The sequence below is a fragment of the Solanum stenotomum genome, chromosome 2, assembly GCF_019186545.1.
Source record: "Solanum stenotomum isolate F172 chromosome 2, ASM1918654v1, whole genome shotgun sequence".
NCBI classification, from domain to species: Eukaryota; Viridiplantae; Streptophyta; class Magnoliopsida; order Solanales; family Solanaceae; genus Solanum; species Solanum stenotomum.
Genome location: NC_064283.1, coordinates 11872822 through 11892992, shown reverse-complemented (window position 1 = coordinate 11892992; position 20171 = coordinate 11872822). Strand labels below are relative to the sequence as shown.

Genomic DNA, 20171 nt, shown 5'->3' with positions numbered 1-20171 from the left:
GAGCATCTCATAAGTTAAACATAGTGAAATAGTGTAAAGTGTTCCCCATAAGTTTGACTTAGTAAAAATGGTGTAAATTTTTGTCCATGAGGCGCAACTTGTTGTTTGGAAGTCCTTGATCTAAGTCTTGACTCTAAGGCAAGAGTTATAGAGCATCTCATAAATTAAGACACAATGTGGTAGTGTCAAGTAAATCCCACAAGGGGCAACTTGTTATTTTGAAGTTCTTGGTTCTAAGTCTTACCTCCAAGGCAACAATTATAGAGCATCTCATAACTTACACATAGTGAAATAGTGTTAACTATTGCCCATTAAGCTATGTTATTTTTTAACCCTTGAGATAGGCTTTGCCTCTAAGGCAAAAGTTATTGTGTTCCCCATAAGTTAGACTTAGTAAAAATGGTGTAAAATGTTGTCCACAAGGCTCAACTTGTTCTTTGAAATTCTTGTGATAAATCTTGCCTCTAAGGCAAGAGTTAGAGAGCATCTAATAAATCAAGACATAATATGGTAGTGTCAAGTTTAGCCCATGGGGTTAACTTGTTGTTTGGAAGTTCTTAACTTAGTTATGTGGTTAGTTTATGATGGTTGACTCATTGCTTATTTCTATGGTATGATAGTCAGCTTTGTTGCCTGAATTCACTTAGGTTCTCTTTCTTATGCTTAGATCTTGATACAGGCTTCTTGCTTTAGGAACTAGCTTTGCCACCAAGATGATACGAGAATATGGTTTACTGCAGCATAAGAAAGATGGAATGGAGTCGCAGAAAGCTGGAGGTGTGCAAAATTCTTTTCTTTCTTCAGAGCTGATAGTTAGTAGACCTGGCGGGACAGGAGATCTGGAAAGGCTTCAGAAGATGGCTCACTTTCTAGAGATCATACGGAATCTGCAGTGGCAACTCACATACAAATGCAAAAGGCTAGGCCAGGAATTGGTATTTTGGTCTGGTCCTCCAAAGTTCAATATTATCAGTTGCTTGATGTTGATACATATTCATTTCCTTTATCTCGTATTCTAGGTGGATCAAGGTGAAACTGTAGGTGAGACAGATTTGTCACAGGATGAGTCCAGTATTCTCGATTTTCCTGCTGATATCTTATCTTTGGAGGCGTCAACCAAAAAGGGTCTGATTTCTGCTTCTGAGATGGAGAGAAATAATGGCGAAGACCTTGCTTTGATGCCTGTGGATGCATTTGATGGCAAAGACATTTCTTCTTTGGACACTTTTAAGGAACCATATTTAATAACTGAAGAAAAAAGAGTTTTTTCTATAGAAAATCCGAAGGATATGATTGCACGGTGGGAGATAGATAATCTGGATGTCAAAACCGTTGTCAAAGATGCCATACTTTCTGGTCGTCTTCCTTTGGCCGTTCTTAAGATGCATCTTCATCGTTCAAGAGATTTGATGTCAGAGCAGGAAAATCAGGATACATTCAACGAAGTTCGTGAAGTTGGAAGAGCTATTGCTTATGACTTGTTTCTGAAGGTAGGTCTTTTCTGATTATTCGTATAAACAGATATTGTATGTCTAATGAGTCAGCTATCATTCATGATCAGGGTGAGACTGGACTTGCTGTAGCAACACTTCAAAAGCTGGGCGAAGATATTGAAATGAGCCTTAAACAGTTAGTTTTCGGTACTGTCCGGAGATCTCTACGGATGCAAATTGTTGAAGTCATGAAAGGACTTGGGTATCTTGGTCCACATGAGTGGCAAATTTTGGAGAGGATCTCACTGATTGAGGTATGTGGAATTATTGTTACTTAAGTTCCCCTAACTGGCTCTATGAGTCTAGATCGGAGTTGAATTTCAAGCTGACAGTTTGCTTTTGCACGAAGAGGGTTTATCCTTGCAGCAGTTTCTGGAGTACCTTCTCTTGCCGGCACAAAGAGTTCAAGGGAGTATCAAATGGAAATGCAACAGAAGAAATAAAACTGCACTTATTGGCTACCTTAGGGAGAGACCTAGTTATTGCCTGTGGTGAACTTGATGGAGTTGTGTTGGGTTCATGGATGAATGTCAACGAACAACCAATTGCTCCTGAAACTGACAATGATAGTACTCATTCTAGTTACTGGAGTGCTGCTGCATTGTGGTTTGATGTCTGGGATCAGAGAACTGTTGATTGCGTAAGTAACTTTTAACTGATGCTTCCAGAAATTTACTGCTTATTACCCTTCGGGGTGGGCTTGGGACTTCCATGTTGGAGGTCTCAAGTTCGAAACCCCTTGCCAGCGAAAGCAAGGGGTTTGTCTTCTGGGTCGAACTCGTTGCACCGGGCTTGCCTAGTGCGGGTTACCTCTCCTATGTGGTTTGCGAGCTATTGCATAGGAGCGGGGGTTTTACCCTGTGCGCACCCAACGGGTAGCGGCTGCGGGTTTCCCTTGTCATCAAAAAAAAGAAGAAGAAATTTACTGCTTATCGGAAGGGGTGTCAAATGGGTGGGTTGGGTCAAATTTGTCCCAGTAAAAATGGGTTGAGTCATCCATCCCGCCACGGTTTGCTTAAGTAATGATGAGTTGGGTAAACTTGGGCTAAAAAGTTGGTCATAAGTAGGGATGGCAATGGGACCGGGCGGGGTATTGCGGGTTTAAGACTCTGCAGGTTAAAATTTTCACTCACTCTCCTGCTTTAATCTCCAATCTCTTCTCTGATTTAAGAAGATTGAAGCTCTCAGCTATCAGTCTCTTCTCTGATTTTCATGAAAAATTTATCTCTCAATGATTTTTTAAGATTTTCAAAAAATATATCTATATGATATTTTGTACTCGGAGCCCTTTTTTTTCAGTTCCAAGAATTTATTTTGAATTTTTATAAACCAAATAGATCTCTTTCTGATATATTGCCACATAAAGATCTAGAAACTGCAATCTTTACAGTTTATGCTTCAATGCATTAACAAACTCTTTTTTACATTATTTGACTTTTCCAATTAAAAAATAGTATTCAGTTGTGCTAAGTGCCTCTTGACAGTCACTCAAGAATTTTACATCATCATATGTCTCTTCACGTGTAGTGCAGTTATAAAGTATATATATGAACTTTTTAATCACAGAGAATTGTACTAATAATTGAAGATAATTTAGACTATAATATAACATGTTTTATTGAGTGCAAATGAGATTTTTTTTTTGAGTGTATGCTTAATAATGTCAGAATTAAAAACTGGCGCATTTTAACTATAGGAAACAGTCTCTCAAGTATAATTAACTCTCCATGTTAAAGAAAAATAAAAAAATGTAAAATTTTTGTTTTCTAGAAAAATATCAAGATGGAAAAAAAATTAAGCAGGGTGGGTTTTGCGGAGTGGTGCGGGTTGAAAATAAAAAAATGCTCGCTGGGAGACTGGAATTTCTTGTGTGCTAGACTTAACGCCCTGCACCCTCTCCACCTCGCTCCATTGCCATTCCTAGTCATAGCCCTAATTACCCAACTCAAACCATCTTCTTGATTTGCTTCTTCATCTTTTATAAGTTGTTTAATTACCAAAGCAAACTATAATAAGTTTGAGAAGAAAAGGCTTCTCTTGTCAGTATGTCTTTGCATCTCTTGAAAGGGATATTTATAGAATGAAGTCATGAACCCTATAGCTAATTAAGGAAAGCCAATCAATTACAATAAAAATAAATAAATTCTATCCCTATAATAACACTAGGAAAATAAAGACTCCTAAAATCATGTTAATCAATTAACACAACAATACTCCCGGTCAAGTTAGTGCAAAGATGTTGCACATGCCAAACTTGCAAACCTAAGTATGAAAAGTACTTTTGTATGCACATCCGCTAGTTGTTCTTTTGACGGTTAATGAAGCAAACTCAAGGTACCACTTGTAACTTTTCTTTGATGAAGTGTCGATCAATTTCAACATATTTGGTTTGGTCATGTTGAACAAGATTCTGAGTATGCTATACTGATTGCGACTTTGTTGTCGCTGTACAAGGAAAGCTACCCTTTTTCAGACAATCTCAATTCTTTTGTAGCCAAAGAAGTTCACAAACATCTTGGGCTATAGCTCTATATTCTGCTTCTGCACTAGATTTGACAACTATACTTTGCTTTCTGCTTCTCTAAGTAACTAGGTTCCCTCCTACTAGTGTATACTAACCGGATGTAGATCTTCTGTTATCTAAAGATGCAGCCCAACCCACGTCTTTGAAGGCTTTTATCTAGAGGTGACTCTGTTTCGAGAAAAATAGAGTTCCTGGAGTAGACTTCAGATACTGCAAAATGTAAAAGGCAGCTTGCATATGAACAGTGGTGGAGCTACCTTATCTAAGGGGTTGCTCGAAAATTACATTGCTTAGCTACGTTAAAAGTTTAATTTTATGTTTATATGCTATATGTTGACTCCCCTTATTTTTCTACATGTGTTATATTTTGTATATTCTGACACCCTAGTAAAATATTTGGCTCTGCCACTGCATACAAGGATCTCGATGATCATGCATGAACCAACTCAATAAGCTGACTAGGCTATGTCTGTTATGGTGTGAGAGAGGTAAATAAGACCAACCTCTGCTATCTCTTCTTATCAACTGATTCTCCATCGCTGGTTTGTAACTTGTGATTGGTTGCAATAGGTGATTCTGCTGGTTTGCAACCTGTCGTACCAGTTTCCTTCTAGAGATTTAGAATATACTTTCTTTAAGAAATAAAGATTCCTCTTTTGATCCAGCAACCTCAATTCTAAGAAATACTACAATTTTCCTGGATCTTTAATCTTAAATTCTTGTGGTAATAACTTCTTCAATCGGGTCATCTCCTCTTTGTCATTCTTGTCATTACTATGTCATCAACATAAACTAGTAGCAGAGTGAGTTTGCCCTTTTGATGTCTTATGAAGGGGGTGTGATTTGCTTAGTTGGTAACTGAAAGAGATCATCACTTAGCAAAGTCTATCAAACCAAGCTTCAGAGAATTGCGCTAGTCCATACAAGGCTTTCTTCAGAGTGTACACCTTTCTCTGACTTTGTTCAGTATCAAATCTAGGAGTGATTTCCATATATACTTCTTGTTTTAAGTCTCCCTGAAAAATACGTTCTCCACATCAAGCTGTTGCAAGTCCCAATCAAGATTTGCTGCATAGGATAAAAGAATCTGATATTTTCGTTTATGCAACTGAAGAAAATATTTCCAGATAATCAACTCCATAAGTTTGAGTGAATTTCATAGACACCTATCTTTATTTAAATCTTCCAATCAAGTTATTGACGTTTCACAGTGAAGATCCATTTTCTGCAAACCAACTTCTTGTCTGATGGTGAAATGACAAGTTCCCAAGTCTCCTTTTTTGGCAAGGCCTTTATTTCTTTAATCATAGCTTGCTTTCATTTAGGATCTACAAAAGGTTCTGTCCAATTCTAGGGAATAAACATCTTTCGATCTGGATTCCCGGGGAGCCTAGAAAGGTGTTACATGGCTAGCAGCGAGGGGAACGATTCTAACAGCCGAGAATTTGAGGAAGAGAAGGAGCTTTTGTTATGACAATTGGATGGTCATGGCCCTTTGAATATGGTTTTTCCTGATCTTTGTTGTCTAAATATGATATCAGAAGCATTAATTGAAGACACATAGAGTCCACATGGCTGGAATTTCTCCTTTAGAAAACCACTCAATGATTGGGAGTTTGAAATGGTAGGTGAATTTCTGAAAGTTTTGGAAAGCTTCAAGGGCACAACAGTTAATTCAGACTATGATATGAGAAGGAAGTGGAAGGAAGCTCTCCACTGCCAAATCCGCATATACCAATCTCTAGTTTCAAATGGCCAACAAGACATAAGCAGGTTTTCAAAGTGCATTTGGGAAATAAGAGCTTCTTTTAAAGTTATAATATGTTTCTCCTGGCTGGTGGTTAGGAGAGCCTGTTTAATGCATGAGAATTTGCAGAGAATGGGTATTCAATGAAGCGATGTTTCTTATGTAAGGAGAAGAGTACAGAAAACAATAACCATCTTTTTTTGCATTGTAGAATGACTGGAAAACTGTGGCAGATCTTTTTGAGCATGATTGAAATGGGTTATGCTAGAATCAATTATGGATTTGGTAAATTCTGGTGTAAGGCGGGGGATTCTGTAAGGCAAAAGAAGTGAAACTCTATCCCAGCTTGTATGTGGTGTATTGTGTGGATAGAGAGAGACGCTAGGTGTTTTCAAGAAAACATTAGTTCTTTAAATAGAATTTAGTCAAGATGTATTTTATCTTTGTATTTTTGGTGCAAGGAAAATTATGTTGAGGATGCTGAATCTTAAATAGATTTCATAGGTCCCTTGTGAAGAGATGCAATTAGTTCTTCTAAGATGAGCAAGACTTTTGAACTGTAAATAAGGTGGTCAGCATTCCCTAAATGCTGGTGAATATAATGTTACCATTATCAAAAAAAAGAACAAAAGAAACAGAACTCTGATTTGGTTCTTATGTTTAGCATGCTATTTTCTTTATAAACACATTTTGATTCACAAGAATTACCATAATCATTTGTTGCTACACTTTATTGGCATAATGTTAACATTTACAACTTGGAGCCTTCTAACCGGAGGACACTGCACCTTTCGTGTGTTCGATTAACAGCTTGTCAACTTTTTATAGTTGTTTTAGAGAGTGAAAAGCATTAAAAAGATGTATCCACTAATCCCAGTCAGCCCAAGCACACTCTGCCGACTAGGAGCTTGAGCCAAAGGGTTCCAACTCAGGGAGCCACCCCTCTTCCTCAGCTCCTTAATGGCTTGGAAATGAAGATTGAATTTCTATACAATCAAATTGGAAAATCATCTTATTGATAAATTTCTTTGATACTGCTGATTGTTTTATATCCCTTTATATTTCATTATTCCATCTTGTGTTTAGGTGACTTTGTTGGTCTGTTAAATCTGCATTGCTGGCAATAACCATAATCTTATTTTCCGACAGATAGTGCTGGATCAACCTTCCCTTATGGGGGTTAATGTTTTGTGGGAGTCACAACTTGATTACCACATTCGCCATGGTGACTGGTTGGATGTATCAAGTCTCTTAGAGGCAATCCCATCATATGCATTAACCAGTGAAAGCCTCAGTGTCAGTTTGGATGGTGTACGCTCTTCATCAGTTGACGAATATCTTCAGAAACCTCATGACTGTGGCAGTTACATATATTCTCTTGAAGAGGTGGATGCTGTTTGCATGAATGTACCGAGTGTCCAAATATTCAGGTTTTCTGCGCACAGTATGTGCTCCATGTGGTTGCTAATGCTTATGGAGCGGGAACTTGCTAAGAAATTTATTTTTCTGAAGGATTACTGGGGATCTACTGCAGATATTGTGGCTCTTCTTGCCCAGTCAGGTTTTATTCGTGATGTGCATAAATCTTTACTGACGGATGAGCCCGCTGATAGCTGGTCAGAATCTGTACTGGCTATTAGTAATGCCAGAACTCATCCAGATTCCATCCAAGCATTTCATAAGGTTATCGTACACTACTGTTCACAGCACAACTTGCTGAATTTCCTGGATCTTTACCTTGACCACCACAAATTGGCATTAGATCATGAATCAGTTTCTTGGATGCAGGATGCAGCAGTGAGTAAACTCGACTTATCATTATGTGATAATATTTTGCTTTGGCTTAGGTATCCAGTATGGATTTTCATTATGTGAGGACCTTAGAGTTTCAATCCTATTATTGATTGTTACTCAGCCATATTGGAAACCCATGTTCATATGGTTTCCACTTCTGAAAGGCTGAAGTGTCAAACTGTCTGTTGGAACCATGCAATCGGTGAAAGACGGTTCCATAACTGTGCTGTGCTTTTGCAATGCAGAAACAAGTGGTTATATAGTCTCCTCAGCTTCTTTGCATAATGGACACCAGGATGCAAACTTAAAACGTCTCCTTCATTGCATACTCCCAGGTGGTTTATATTAGGGAAGCTATATGCTAGTATAAGCCTCCCTGGACGGTAATGCAGTCCTTCAGGGTGCACTGATCACAGAGCTTCACTATTTTTCACTACGTGTAATATAAATTATGTCTAAATGAAAATGCTAGTGGAAGGTCAAACAAAATGATAATTCTCAAGTTCATTGACTAGCGGACATCTAGTTACATTTTTCAGAACTTGCATTCCTTTGCACCTTGCTCCATTGATGTCTTTTATGCCCTTTCACTAGAAGCCTTAAATTGTGCCTTGTCCTTAATTGCTGATTTCCTGTAAAAAGATTTATTGGTTTATAGAGCTATATATTTCCATCTCTCTTTAACTGAAGTTACTACTTTTGAACTATCTTTTTGTCCTTTTTGACAGCCCAATTCACTAACTTTCTTGTTTTCTTTCTATATTATCATCAGGGAGATAACCAATGGGCCAAGTGGTTGCTTTTGCAAAGAGTCAAGGGGAAAGAGTATGAAGCTTCATTCTCTAATGCCCGTGCTGTTGTATCACATAATTTAGTTGCTGGTAACAGTTTCAGCACCATGGATATAGATGATATAATATGTACTGTTGATGACATCGCGGAAGGAGCAGGAGAAATAGCAGCTTTGGCCACATTGATGTATGCCCCAATTCTGATTCAAGATTGCTTGAGCAGTGGTAGCGTGAACAGGCTCTATAGTTCTGTACAGTGTACGTTGGAGAATCTTAGGCCATTCCTCCAGCGCTTTCCTACTTTGTGGCGTGCACTAACTGCAGCATGTTTTGGACAAGATCCAACTTGCAGCAGTATAGGTCCTAAACCGAAATGTAAGTTGCTACTTTTTAATATCTCTAGGTTTGTGCCCCTAAATTTGCTTGTCACCTGGAAGGACCTCAAGAAGTTCTCCAGTGATGGAGTCACGTAGGCCTAACCAAAAGTTGCACTTTTGTCTGATTATAACCTTTTCCTTATTAACTATGTCTTCTGCAGTGTTTGGCTATTCTGATTTATTAGACTATTTGAATTGGCGTGAGAGTGTATTCTTCTCTTCAGCACATGATACTTCACTCTCACAGATGCTTCCATGCTGGTTCCCTAAGGCAGTCCGGAGATTAATTCAGCTTTATGTACAGGTTGCCTATGAAACTCCAGTTGTCGTTTAACTTAATCACTTGCTCTTTTAAAAAGATTTCATGGGATGGAAAGCAATGTAGGATCTTCCAACTACTATATACTATGGAGACAATAGTCCATCTTTGGCAGTTTCTAAGTTAATTATAACAAACTCTAACTATCAAATTCTTAATGTGCCTGTTTCATGCTTGGTTGTAATATCTCTGTTATGGTAGGGCCCACTTGGTTGGCAGTCGATTGCAGATTTGCCAGTGGATGATCCCTCTCTGCTGAGGGACATTGTTCCTTCTGACATCAGTCCCTTGTCCTGGGAAGTTGCCATCCAGAAACACATTGAGGAGGAGCTGTATGATTCTTCATTAAAGGTGAGTAATGCTTCTGTGATCATTTACTAATATTAACTTTTTGAGATATTAGGGGTCGTTTGGTAGAGTGTATTAAAAAAAATAATGCATGCATTAGCCTTGTGTATTACTAGTACCTTGTTTGGTACTCTTTTCCAACCTATGTATAATTAAATCATTAGTTATACACTCTATAGTGTATTAAGGTGTGTATTGCTAATACCATGGATTTTTAGGTAGTAGCAATGCAATGATTATAATGCATGCATTAGCATGATTAAAGACCCAATTACCCCTCAAATGTTTTTACATCTTTTCCACCATAATAGTGGAGTATATCTTTGTAAATAAATTTTTTTATGCAATGCATACTATTTTTTTATGCATCAAACCAAACAATGCATAAAAGTAATCTATGTATAATTAATGCAAGCATAACTAATACATGCATTGCTAATGCAAGCATTACTAATACACCCTATTTGACATTATTCTTATACACTCTACCAAACGACCCCTTAGTGTCATTTACGTATGCTTCTGAGTTCAAGTCTCACCGCCACCTATAGTCAAAAAAAGATTTTACATGCTTGCCCATAAAAAGATCAGGCCCGCTTGAGGCGTGCTTAATCCTCAGTGCAACTCAAGCTAGGTGCTCTCCATCACTTAATTGGCCATTTAGTACGGGCACTACACAGTACACACCTCAACGTCCACATGCTCTATCTTAAAGGGAGACCACTAAAAAATAAATATAGAAGACAGATTGATCTATTGATGTTAAGGAAACGTTATGAATGAATATATTAGTAATTGTTGTGTTAACTTATAGATTTGTTTTTATCTCTAATCTGAATTAGAATGGTTTGTCTTTTGGAAATTTTAATATTGTTATTTATTTTTTTTCATAATGAAAGATGGAAATAATTTTTAATATTGTTATTAGTTCATGTATTTTTAATAAATTGCAATTTTTCAATGCTTTGCCCATATAATTATTGTAAGTATTAAGAGTATTTTGTATAACATTGTAGAATCAACTAGGGAGATGTTTATTTTTAATTATATGTAGTCTTGAATTCTTTTGATAAGGTGTATAATCTTTATTTCTTTCCTAATTTAGAATGTATGTGTGTACTGTTTAAACATCCAATAGCTTAGGAAAATCATTATGAAATAGACATCTCATTCTTTCTCTCATGTATTCTCATCTCTCATGGTATCAGAACCTTTAGTGAGAAAATAGTCAATATGCAGTTATTAGTGACATAATAGAAGATAAATCCCATTGTCGAGCACTCTGAGGTGGCATTGCTTCCCGGAGACGCTGCACATAAATCGGTACCACCAGTAAGGTCGGCAGGCTCGTGCAACCTAAGCCCCAAATTCATGTGCTACCAAAATCTCTTTTTTCTGGGAGTCACACGCCATTACCTCTGGCACATGCTGTCATTCCTGCCATTTTTTGGGCCACTGTTTCACTTGTTGGAGGTCGCCTCTTGGTTCTGATCTCACCCATCCAGGTTCCATCAACTTTTATTGACTGTTAACCCTTTTCCAGCAAAGATTTGATAAGGTTCCAACGATAATGTTACTGTCCGGACCATTTTCTATCACTTCCTCAGCACCCTTTTGAGGCTTTTCACCTTTGGTGACTCTTTATAATCATATAATGTTTAGTTTGGTAGTGTATTTAATAATGACGAGTTCAATGTTGCATGCTGCCCAGCTTTAGCACATTCATAGGACAAAATGTCACATTCAACACAGAAAAATTTATCAGAATCTGGTATTTCAAGTGGAGAAGGGTACAGAGGCGAACCCGTTATCCATTGAGTTTAGAATCGTGCACCGCTAGACCTCGGGGATTTCTCAGTTATATAAAACAATAGTTATCCGGATACTTGCTAATATATGTTAGGATTATTAATTCATTCACCAGACACAATATAGGTCCGATCTAGAGGATCAACACTTAACAGTTATGTCGCACATGTTTATAGGTCCAATAAAGTCATGCGAAGACGACCTAAAAATAAGTTTGAACTTCTCCTTCACTAGCGTTTTTATTTCCTTTAGAAATGTATGCCAATATGCCGTATCTTTGAACAATTTTAGTCGTCCAGGTATCCAGCCTTATAATTGTTTTGACAAGATCTTGTGCCTGGCTAAAGATCTTTTGTGCCCGGCATGGATGAAGTTGAGGCTTGCCTCCAGAGTCTTCTGTGATAAAAAGATACCTCCAAAACTTAAAGGTAAGTTCTATAGAGTGGTGGTTAGACCGACATTGTTGTACGAGGCAAAGTGTTGTCCAGTTAAGAACCTCATGTTCAGAAGATGGATGTTGAGATGGATGTGTGGGCATACTAGGAGCGATGAGATTAGGAATGAGGTTATCCGGGTAAGGTAGGAGTGACCTCTGTGGTGGACAAGATGAGAGAAGCGAGATTGAGATGGTTTGGACATGAAGCGGAGATGTGCAGACGCCCTAGTGAGGAGGTGCGAGAAGTTGGATGTAGTTGGTACGAGGAGAGGTAGAGGTATGCCAAAGAAGCATTGGGGAGAAGCGATTAGACTAGACATGACACAACTTCAGATTACTGAGGACATGACTTGAGATAGGAGGGTGTGAAGGTCGTGTATTAGGGTAGAAAGTTAGTAGGTAGTGAAGTGTTGTGGTTCAGGCTTGTTGGTGTTTTTCCTTGAACTAGCCGTAGTCTTGCCGTTCTAGATTTTGATATCTATCATCATTTGTTTATTGTGTTTCGACTACTGCACTATTTTGCTGTTGTTCATATTCTTTTCTTGTAGGCTTTGCACTGCTTCTCTTGTTAGTTTTCATGTTTTCTTCTTCTTTATTCCTGAAATTGCTGCACTTGAGTTGAGGGTCTTTCGAAACCACCTCTCTACCTCCATGAGGTAGTGGTAAGGCCTACATGCCCTCTATCCTCCCTAGACCCCCTAGACCCCACTTGTGGGATTTCACTGAGTATGTTGTTGTTGTGTCCTGAAGTGGAACATGTGCATCATATTATGGATCATAGACCCCCCTTTTTCGATAAAACAAAAGTGAGATTTCCCAAGGGAAGACATGGATTCTCCATCTAATTATCATATGTCGATGCCGTTTGCTTGAAGCAAAAGTATACTGTATAAGAAAATGAAGAAGAAAGATATATTCAGAAAAAAGTCCAATTTTTCATCTGCTAAATTATACATAGTAATTCTCATGGCAGAGGATACACAATATTTTGTGGTAAGGTAAACTGACAGAAGGGTTTTTCAATATTTTATGTTCTCTCTTTTCATGTCATGTCAAACTCAATTGGTTTATCATGCTATCTGCTAAATTATACATAGTAATTCTCATGGCATAGGATACACAATATTTTATTGCTCTTGTATTTTGATGTCACCCAAATGGATATATTCAGATTTCATTGGTTGGAAATATCTTTGATGGAATTTGAAAGTTTGTTAAGGTGCTCACAATTTGCCTTCCATGTATTCTGGGTCCTTTTCTAATTTTTAACCGTATTCATGTTATCATCCCTAATCCAAGTCACTCTCTGGCTTTAGGAATCTAAAGTCGGAATTGAGCACCATTTACATCGTGGACGTGCATTGGCAGCTTTTAATCAGCTGCTGTCAAATAGAGTTCAAAAGTTGAAGTCAGAAAGTTCACGTAGGCAGCATGGGACTCCAGTGCAAGGCCAAACGAACATCCAGTCAGACGTGCAGATGCTTCTTTCACCTATTACACAGAGCGAACAGTTGTTTCTTTCATCTGTAAGGATCATTTTCTTCTAATCAGTTAACAAACTGGCATTCTTCTTTTTCTAATTTCAGTCATATCAACCCTATATCTACTTCTTTTGTCCTTTCATAGTCATAATGTGAAAACTGAAATACCTTATGTTAGTATACAAGGAAAATCTGTCTTTTCACTACAGTTCTTGAAGTGTCGTTTTGCTCTTTCAGCATCATATATTATAGAAAAGTTCTTAAGGAGCCAATTAAACGATAGAATTTTGAAAAATCTTGTGTGAATGACTTCAAGATGCTTTATCTACTGCACCTCTGTGACAGCATGTTAGTGAAAATACCTGATATTAATAGTCGTAGTTGGTATCATTTGAATCAAATTACAGTCAAATAGTTTCGCTTTCATATCTTTTGTCTTGGGTTTTACTTTTCTTCGAGTTTTTTGTTAAGTATTTTATTTATGCTTCAAGGTAGTAAAAAAGGTAGAAATTACTATGTAAGAGCTATCATAATAATAATATATTGAAAGAATATAAATATTTAGAAGATGCACCTTCTCTAAATGCTCTTTGGTTGGAGTGCACTAGAAGACTGCTCTTTATTATGCTGGACTACAAATCGCTGAAAGACAAGAGTCCTATGATGAAATAGTCCATTTATGTGTGAGAGACTTCTATAAAACAAGCTGAAGTGTATATGCAAGAACTCTCAGAGTTTCACATTCTGTTGATAACGTATTCCTCTTAAGCATTTGTTGGTTTTCATATTTAGGTTGTTCCCCTTGCTATTGTGCATTTTGCTGATTCAGTGTTAGTGGCATCTTGTGCTCTTCTATTGGAGTTGTGTGGTCTATCTCCTGGTGTACTCCAAATTGATGTTGCGGCTTTGAGAAGAATAGCCTCCTTTAATAAATCTGGCCCTTGTTCCAATCACCTTCAGCAACTTTCCCCCAGGGGGTCTTCATTTCATTCAAATAATAGTGACAATAATATCACTGAATCTCTAGCACGAGGATTGGCAGATGATTATTGCCAGAATGATTGGTTCAATCAAGCTATTCAAAAAAGTGATCAGTACACAACCTCTGACAGACAGCCATCTCGAGCTCTCATGCTTGTCCTGCAACATTTGGAAACATCAAGTCTTCCGTCATCAGCTGATGGAGTGACTTGTGGCTCTTGGTTGTTAACTGGTAACGGTGATGGAGTTGAACTGAGGTCTCAGCAAAAAACTGCTAGTGAACACTGGAGTTTGGTAACAACATTTTGTCAGGCGCATCAACTTCCTGTGAGCACCAGATATCTTGCTTTATTAGCAAGAGACAATGACTGGGTATGAGCTTATTAAACATCATTGCTGACTTAAAACTTTTTCTTGCTATGGACTATTTATGGGTGTTTCTTTTTTTCCCAGATTGGTTTTCTCTCGGAAGCTCAAATTGGAGGCTACACCTTGGAGGCAGTGATGGAAGTAGTAAGCTTCATATCTATTTCACTGTTACGTTTCCCATGTTGGTGGAGGAAATGGGCTGTTATCTCCTTATATGTTCTTGGGCAATCTCCACCTCTTAAGCTAACACATGTGAGGATTGCTCAAGACTATATAAGAATACCACTAACTATCCACACTCAACGCACCATCATGACCTCTTGAACTGTCTTTTGGGGTTGAGTGGTACTAAAGTCCATTGGGGTAATTGGAATGGGTTTATCCGATGTTGGACCACCATGTTATAATGTGCACGCTCCAGATGTCAGTCTTGGGCATGTTAGAAATCCCATATCGGTTGTGGAAATGGGTATGGTTTTGGGCGATTCCCCTCAAGAGCTAGCTTTTGGGTTAGTGAGGCCCAAGGTCCATTTCTTGGCAATGACTACATGTTCCCTTGCTAAGTCGTTACTGCTACAAGTTTCTCCTTTCAGTTTTATTTTGGAAGAGGAAAAGACCTTTTGTTGCTAACTCATAATTTCATCTCACTTGATTTATGTACTACATGTCAGGCATTAAAGGAGTTCGGTGATGCACGTCTGAAAACCCACATACTAACAATTTTGAAGAGTACACAATCAAGGAAAAAAATTAGCTCTTCGTCAAGTTCAGATACTGGAGAAAAGAAGAATGGGACATCATTTCCAGATGAGAATGTGTATGCACCGGCTGAACTATTTGGAATTATCGCTGAATGCGAGAGGCAAGCAAGGCCTGGAGAAGCTCTTCTTCTGCAAGCAAATAATTTATGCTGGTCACTTTTGGCTGCAATTGCTTCTTGTTTTCCAGACGTCTCTTCGTTGTCTTGCCTGACAGTTTGGCTAGAAATAACTGCAGCAAGGTTGCCATCATGATTTCTGTTTCTTTTCCATTAATTAATAAAATTCTACCTTCTTTCATATATGCTCACTACTTTCTGGAAATTTATTTCCCATGGACATCCTTTACAGGGAAACATCAGCCATCAAAGTTAATAATGCTGCTTCCCAGATTGCAAACAATGTCGCGGCTGCTGTGGAAGCCACAAATTCCCTACCTGCATCTGCCAAAGCACCTACAGTTCATTATAATCGCAAAAACCCAAAGCGTCGACGACTCATGGAGCCTGTGTCAGTGAATTCCTTAATTTTCACAATCCCTGATGTACGAAAGGCAGATGGTAATGTGAGAATTCAAGACATGACTGCTGGAGAGGAATGTGAAAAGCAAGTTGATCAGGATGAGAAAGTTTCAAATGACTCTGATGAAGTGGCTGGTTCTTTGTCTAGAATGGTTGCTGTGCTTTGTGAACAACATTTATTCCTTCCTCTGCTCAGGGCTTTTGAAATGTTTCTTCCTTCATGTTCACTCTTACCTTTTATCCGAGCTCTTCAGGTATGCTGAACCGTTGATGTCAACTACACGTTACCTTTTTGAAATGAAGGGGCATTACTCCAGAATCTTATCATTGCTGAAATTTTTCTTAGCTTCAGACTGACAGTTGTTAAACGTTTCATCACTGTTCTTGCTGTCTTCCCTTGTTGTTTGCCATATTGAAAGCACAATATTGGTAGTTGTAATGGTGCCAATTGAGAATATAATAACTAGGTAAATAAAAGTGTGCTCTCTCTAACTACTTAAACTTTTAGATGAGATGGTCACACCCTTTAACTTCGTGCCAAAGAAGGCAAAAGTCCGGGGTTCGAGTCTCACCATCACCCTTTAAAAAAGAATTTTCATGTGCTTGGCCATGGAAAAGAATTAGGCCCGCAAGTGAGAGGGTGTGTTGAGAATATATGAAGTGTTTTTTCTAACAACTTAAGTTTTTAGATGAGATGGTCACACATTTTAGCAGTGCCAAATACAACGTTGAGATTCACAGCTTTTCAAATTGCCACCCAGCTGATTGTCTCATGACATAATTGACTCCTTCCATTCATAATATTTTAGTAGTCCACTCTTGTCCCCTCATGGTTTTTCACATTGCAAGGTGCAATTTTGACTTGCATCGTTATGACAAAGCTCCTGGGAAGAGTCTCAAGTTGGTCTTAGAATTGCTGCTTTATAGCTACTACTCATGAATAATAGTGTTTCCAGATGTATATGCAGGATCCTTTTCACTGTTTGGACAAAAAGATGTAATCAATACTTTAAAGCTATTGACTTATATATTTAGTGGTAAGTTTTCTTTGGGGTTGGGGTGACTTGTTATGTAATAATTATCAAGTCATGTTATATGTTTTCCTCACTTATGCACCTGTAACATTGGTGTCGTGTTGGTCAAGTTATCCCTGATTGCTGCTGCCTTCCCTTAGTTCCCCTTAGTTTGTGCAATTTGGTGATATAACACTGTGAAGTGATATTCTTTCCATCTTCATTTCTTGTTCCTTCACAACTTCTATTGCTTCCTTGAAAGTGGATATCGGTATCCTTAATTTTATTTCCCATGCTGATCTGCTAATTGCAATGGATTTGAAAGGGGGAGAGATAAATTTTGGGGGACTTGGCAAGAGTAGTTCATCGGATAGCTACTCATTTTTTTTTATATGGAGCCTTTTTATGTTAAGAGAAAGCTGCATGCTATGGTTGTCAAGCAGAGGATGAAGGATTTACTTTCTTAGTTTTGTATAAAGGATTCCCTTTACTCTTTAAAGTTATTATCTCTTGTAACTCCAGACTTTAGGAAAAAAGAACAGAACTAAAATATTGGGATACAATCTCATTGGTGTCTAGCACACTCTTAAAAATACTAAATCAGAACAGAAGTGTTGTTGCTTCCTTGCATGTGTAACATATCTCATTGGTTTCTGGCAGACATCTAAATATAAAAATAATACATCATCAGAATGAAATGATGTTGTTTCTAGTGTACAATATCATGTGCAGTGCTGTTCCTATTGTGTAATATTATGTGTAACTAAGTCGTTTCGTTTAATAAGATACACATGTCGTGAATATATTAACAGTTGTCTAATTCCATATACCCCAAATCTTGCTGTTTCGTTTCCAGGCATTTTCTCAAATGCGCCTCTCTGAAGCATCAGCTCATCTGGGATCCTTTTCTGCTAGAATTAAGGAAGAACCTCATGTATACACACAAGCTGGAAAAGAAGGGAAAATTGGAAGTGTATGGATAAGTTCTACTGCTGTGAAAGCTGCTGATGCGATGCTCTCAAGATGTCCTTCACCTTATGAAAAAAGATGCTTATTACACCTCCTCACTGCCACTGATTTTGGTGATGGAGGTTCTGCTGCAACATGTTATCAACGACTCTACTTCAAAGTAAATTTGGCAGAACCTTCTCTTCGCAAAAATGATGGCCTACATCTTGGAAACGAGCCACTAGATGATGCTTCACTTTTAACAGCTTTAGAGGAACATGGGCACTGGGAACAGGCACGCAATTGGGCTAAGCATTTAGAGGCCAGTGGTGGGTCTTGGAAATCTGCAACACACCATGTTACCGAAACACAGGTATTCTGCTTACTTTTTAGAACTCTCTTTCCTCTTGTCAGCTTTTAACTCAAGCATCATTCTTCTAGAGCTGTTTCTTTCTGTGAGTTAGGATTTTCTTTGTGGCTGTGATTCCTTTTTTAAGATGCATTCAATTAACACTTGCAGTACAAAAATAGCTAGGGATTTTTTTTTTTTTTGGAAATCTTTATTCTGTTTCTTTCCAAATCAACATTCCTTGTAGTATTGTTCACCATATAACAATCCTATTTACCTAATAACAATTTCTCAAGTGTAATGCCTGAACAGTTTGTCCATGTTCCAAGCTACCCCTTTGTGTTCTATAGCATAGGAAATTTGTCTTCCCTTCTCTAATCCCCTTTTATACTTCTCTTTCCTTTTCCTTGTCTTCTGAAGGGGATATTTGGTGTGGGGAGGGGCTTGGGTTGGCTGCAACATAATATATAAGTCACCTCACAGTTTGTGTCATCCATTGAATGGACAGAGGAATTCATTTCAAGTGTTTTCGCTATTGAGTCAGTGAAGACATAAAAGTTCTGATGCGCAATAGTCTTATATTGTGTCATTTATCAAAAAAAAATCTCTTACATAGATTTCTGTGGAACTAATTACTAAATTGATTCAAGATGAAAGGAGCTGTTTCAATCAAAGAAAGGATATATCAAATCCTATGCTTGTTTCTCTTGACTGGAGGCAGGAACATTGTAAAGTGTACTGATTTGATTTCTCGACTGACTGATGAAAGAAGAATTGTATGCATTCACATGGGTTTAGAAAAAATTAACCTAATGATATGTCATAGGTGCTGTAACAAGTATTCGGCGGTTCTAGTTGTGGGGAAAATAAAGGATGTGCAACATGACTGGTCACGGGAATCAATCTTAGATTGCCATGGCATTTACAGAGAGTGGTGCATCTCAGTAGCCATTTCTTTCTTAATTTTAAGCAACACAATTCTTGTTTTTAGAGCCATCAAAGGTTTCATGCACTTTGCAACTCTTATGTTCCAAAGTCTTAGTTGGTTTAGAAAGCCAAATGAGACTTTTGTTAAAGATATTCATAATGACATTAACATATGGAAATACTTCCAATAGAAAAGGATGACTTTATGAAAACTTAAAACAACTTGTATATCTGTTGATCATAGTTTAGTATGCTTTTCAAAATCAAACTAAGTTAATGTCTTTGGGGTTGAGGGCAATGGGAAAAGGACATCTTGATTGTGAAGGTCACTTATTTCTTATATTAATTAACAATGATCAAGAGCCTAATGTTAAATGCAACATTTTCTGTACCACATTCAGAACTTGGAAGTTAAAAACTTAAAATTGCTATTGAGCGGCCACGTGAATACAATTTTAGTACTAAATGCTGAATGGACCATTGAAAACAGGAAAAAAAAAGACTTGAAGAGCAATAATCATTAATCAGTCAAATTCTTGGAGAAGTATACTGGACCTGTGTATGAGATCATACATGTTCCAGATTTCTTACTTTCTGAATATCCTTGTGCCCGTGGTTCTTAATTTCCACGGTTTTCAGTGTTTGTCTTAAGATCTTTTAACTGTAATCCATCTAGAGATATCATTGATGTCCATCTGGACAGTGTCATGTCATATGTGCTATCTTGGTGGTGTAATTGTTTGTCCCTTTGGTGTTTCTTCTTTTGTATGATTTCTGTTATATGACGTATTACCATATCTTGCAATCTGCTGTTGTTATCTAATGAATTGCCCATCCTTTATTTTTTGCATAGCTTTCTCATTGTAGTTAACTCATGACTGCAATTTTTTTATCAATCTATTCCTCTTACAATCTCCTTCTCTCCCTGTGTTTATGTTCATGCATGAAGGCTGAGTCCATGGTTGCAGAGTGGAAGGAGTTTCTTTGGGATGTTCCGGAAGAAAGGGCTGCTTTATGGGGTCACTGCCAGACTCTCTTTCTCAGATATTCCTTTCCACCATTGCAGGTATTTTAGTTACATTGTGAGACAGATGTAACATCAGCCTATCCTGCAGTTTGTTTCATTTTCAAATTAAGTAAATTTTGCTCTCTATTTTTCTTGCTGTTAATTAAGAATGTGTGTGTG

General features: G+C 37.8%; 2 protein-coding genes across 2 annotated transcripts in view; both read left to right on the top strand.

Annotated features, from left to right (window-relative positions):
- The window catches only part of LOC125855207 (tRNA(His) guanylyltransferase 1-like), an 84110-nt gene that overhangs the window by 25474 nt on the left and 38465 nt on the right, over positions 1-20171 (top strand). The gene's annotated exons all lie outside the window — the stretch shown is intronic.
- The window catches only part of LOC125855205 (uncharacterized), a 50017-nt gene that overhangs the window by 25474 nt on the left and 4372 nt on the right, over positions 1-20171 (top strand). The window contains exons 6-20 of the mRNA XM_049534897.1: positions 680-935; positions 1020-1490; positions 1562-1747; positions 1843-2133; positions 6914-7561; positions 8331-8724; positions 8888-9030; positions 9247-9396; positions 12955-13164; positions 13912-14472; positions 14554-14613; positions 15141-15469; positions 15579-16002; positions 17618-18082; positions 19935-20051. Coding sequence (XP_049390854.1) covers positions 680-935; positions 1020-1490; positions 1562-1747; positions 1843-2133; positions 6914-7561; positions 8331-8724; positions 8888-9030; positions 9247-9396; positions 12955-13164; positions 13912-14472; positions 14554-14613; positions 15141-15469; positions 15579-16002; positions 17618-18082; positions 19935-20051 — 4705 coding nt within the window. The remainder of the gene's footprint in view (positions 1-679; positions 936-1019; positions 1491-1561; positions 1748-1842; positions 2134-6913; positions 7562-8330; positions 8725-8887; positions 9031-9246; positions 9397-12954; positions 13165-13911; positions 14473-14553; positions 14614-15140; positions 15470-15578; positions 16003-17617; positions 18083-19934; positions 20052-20171) is intronic.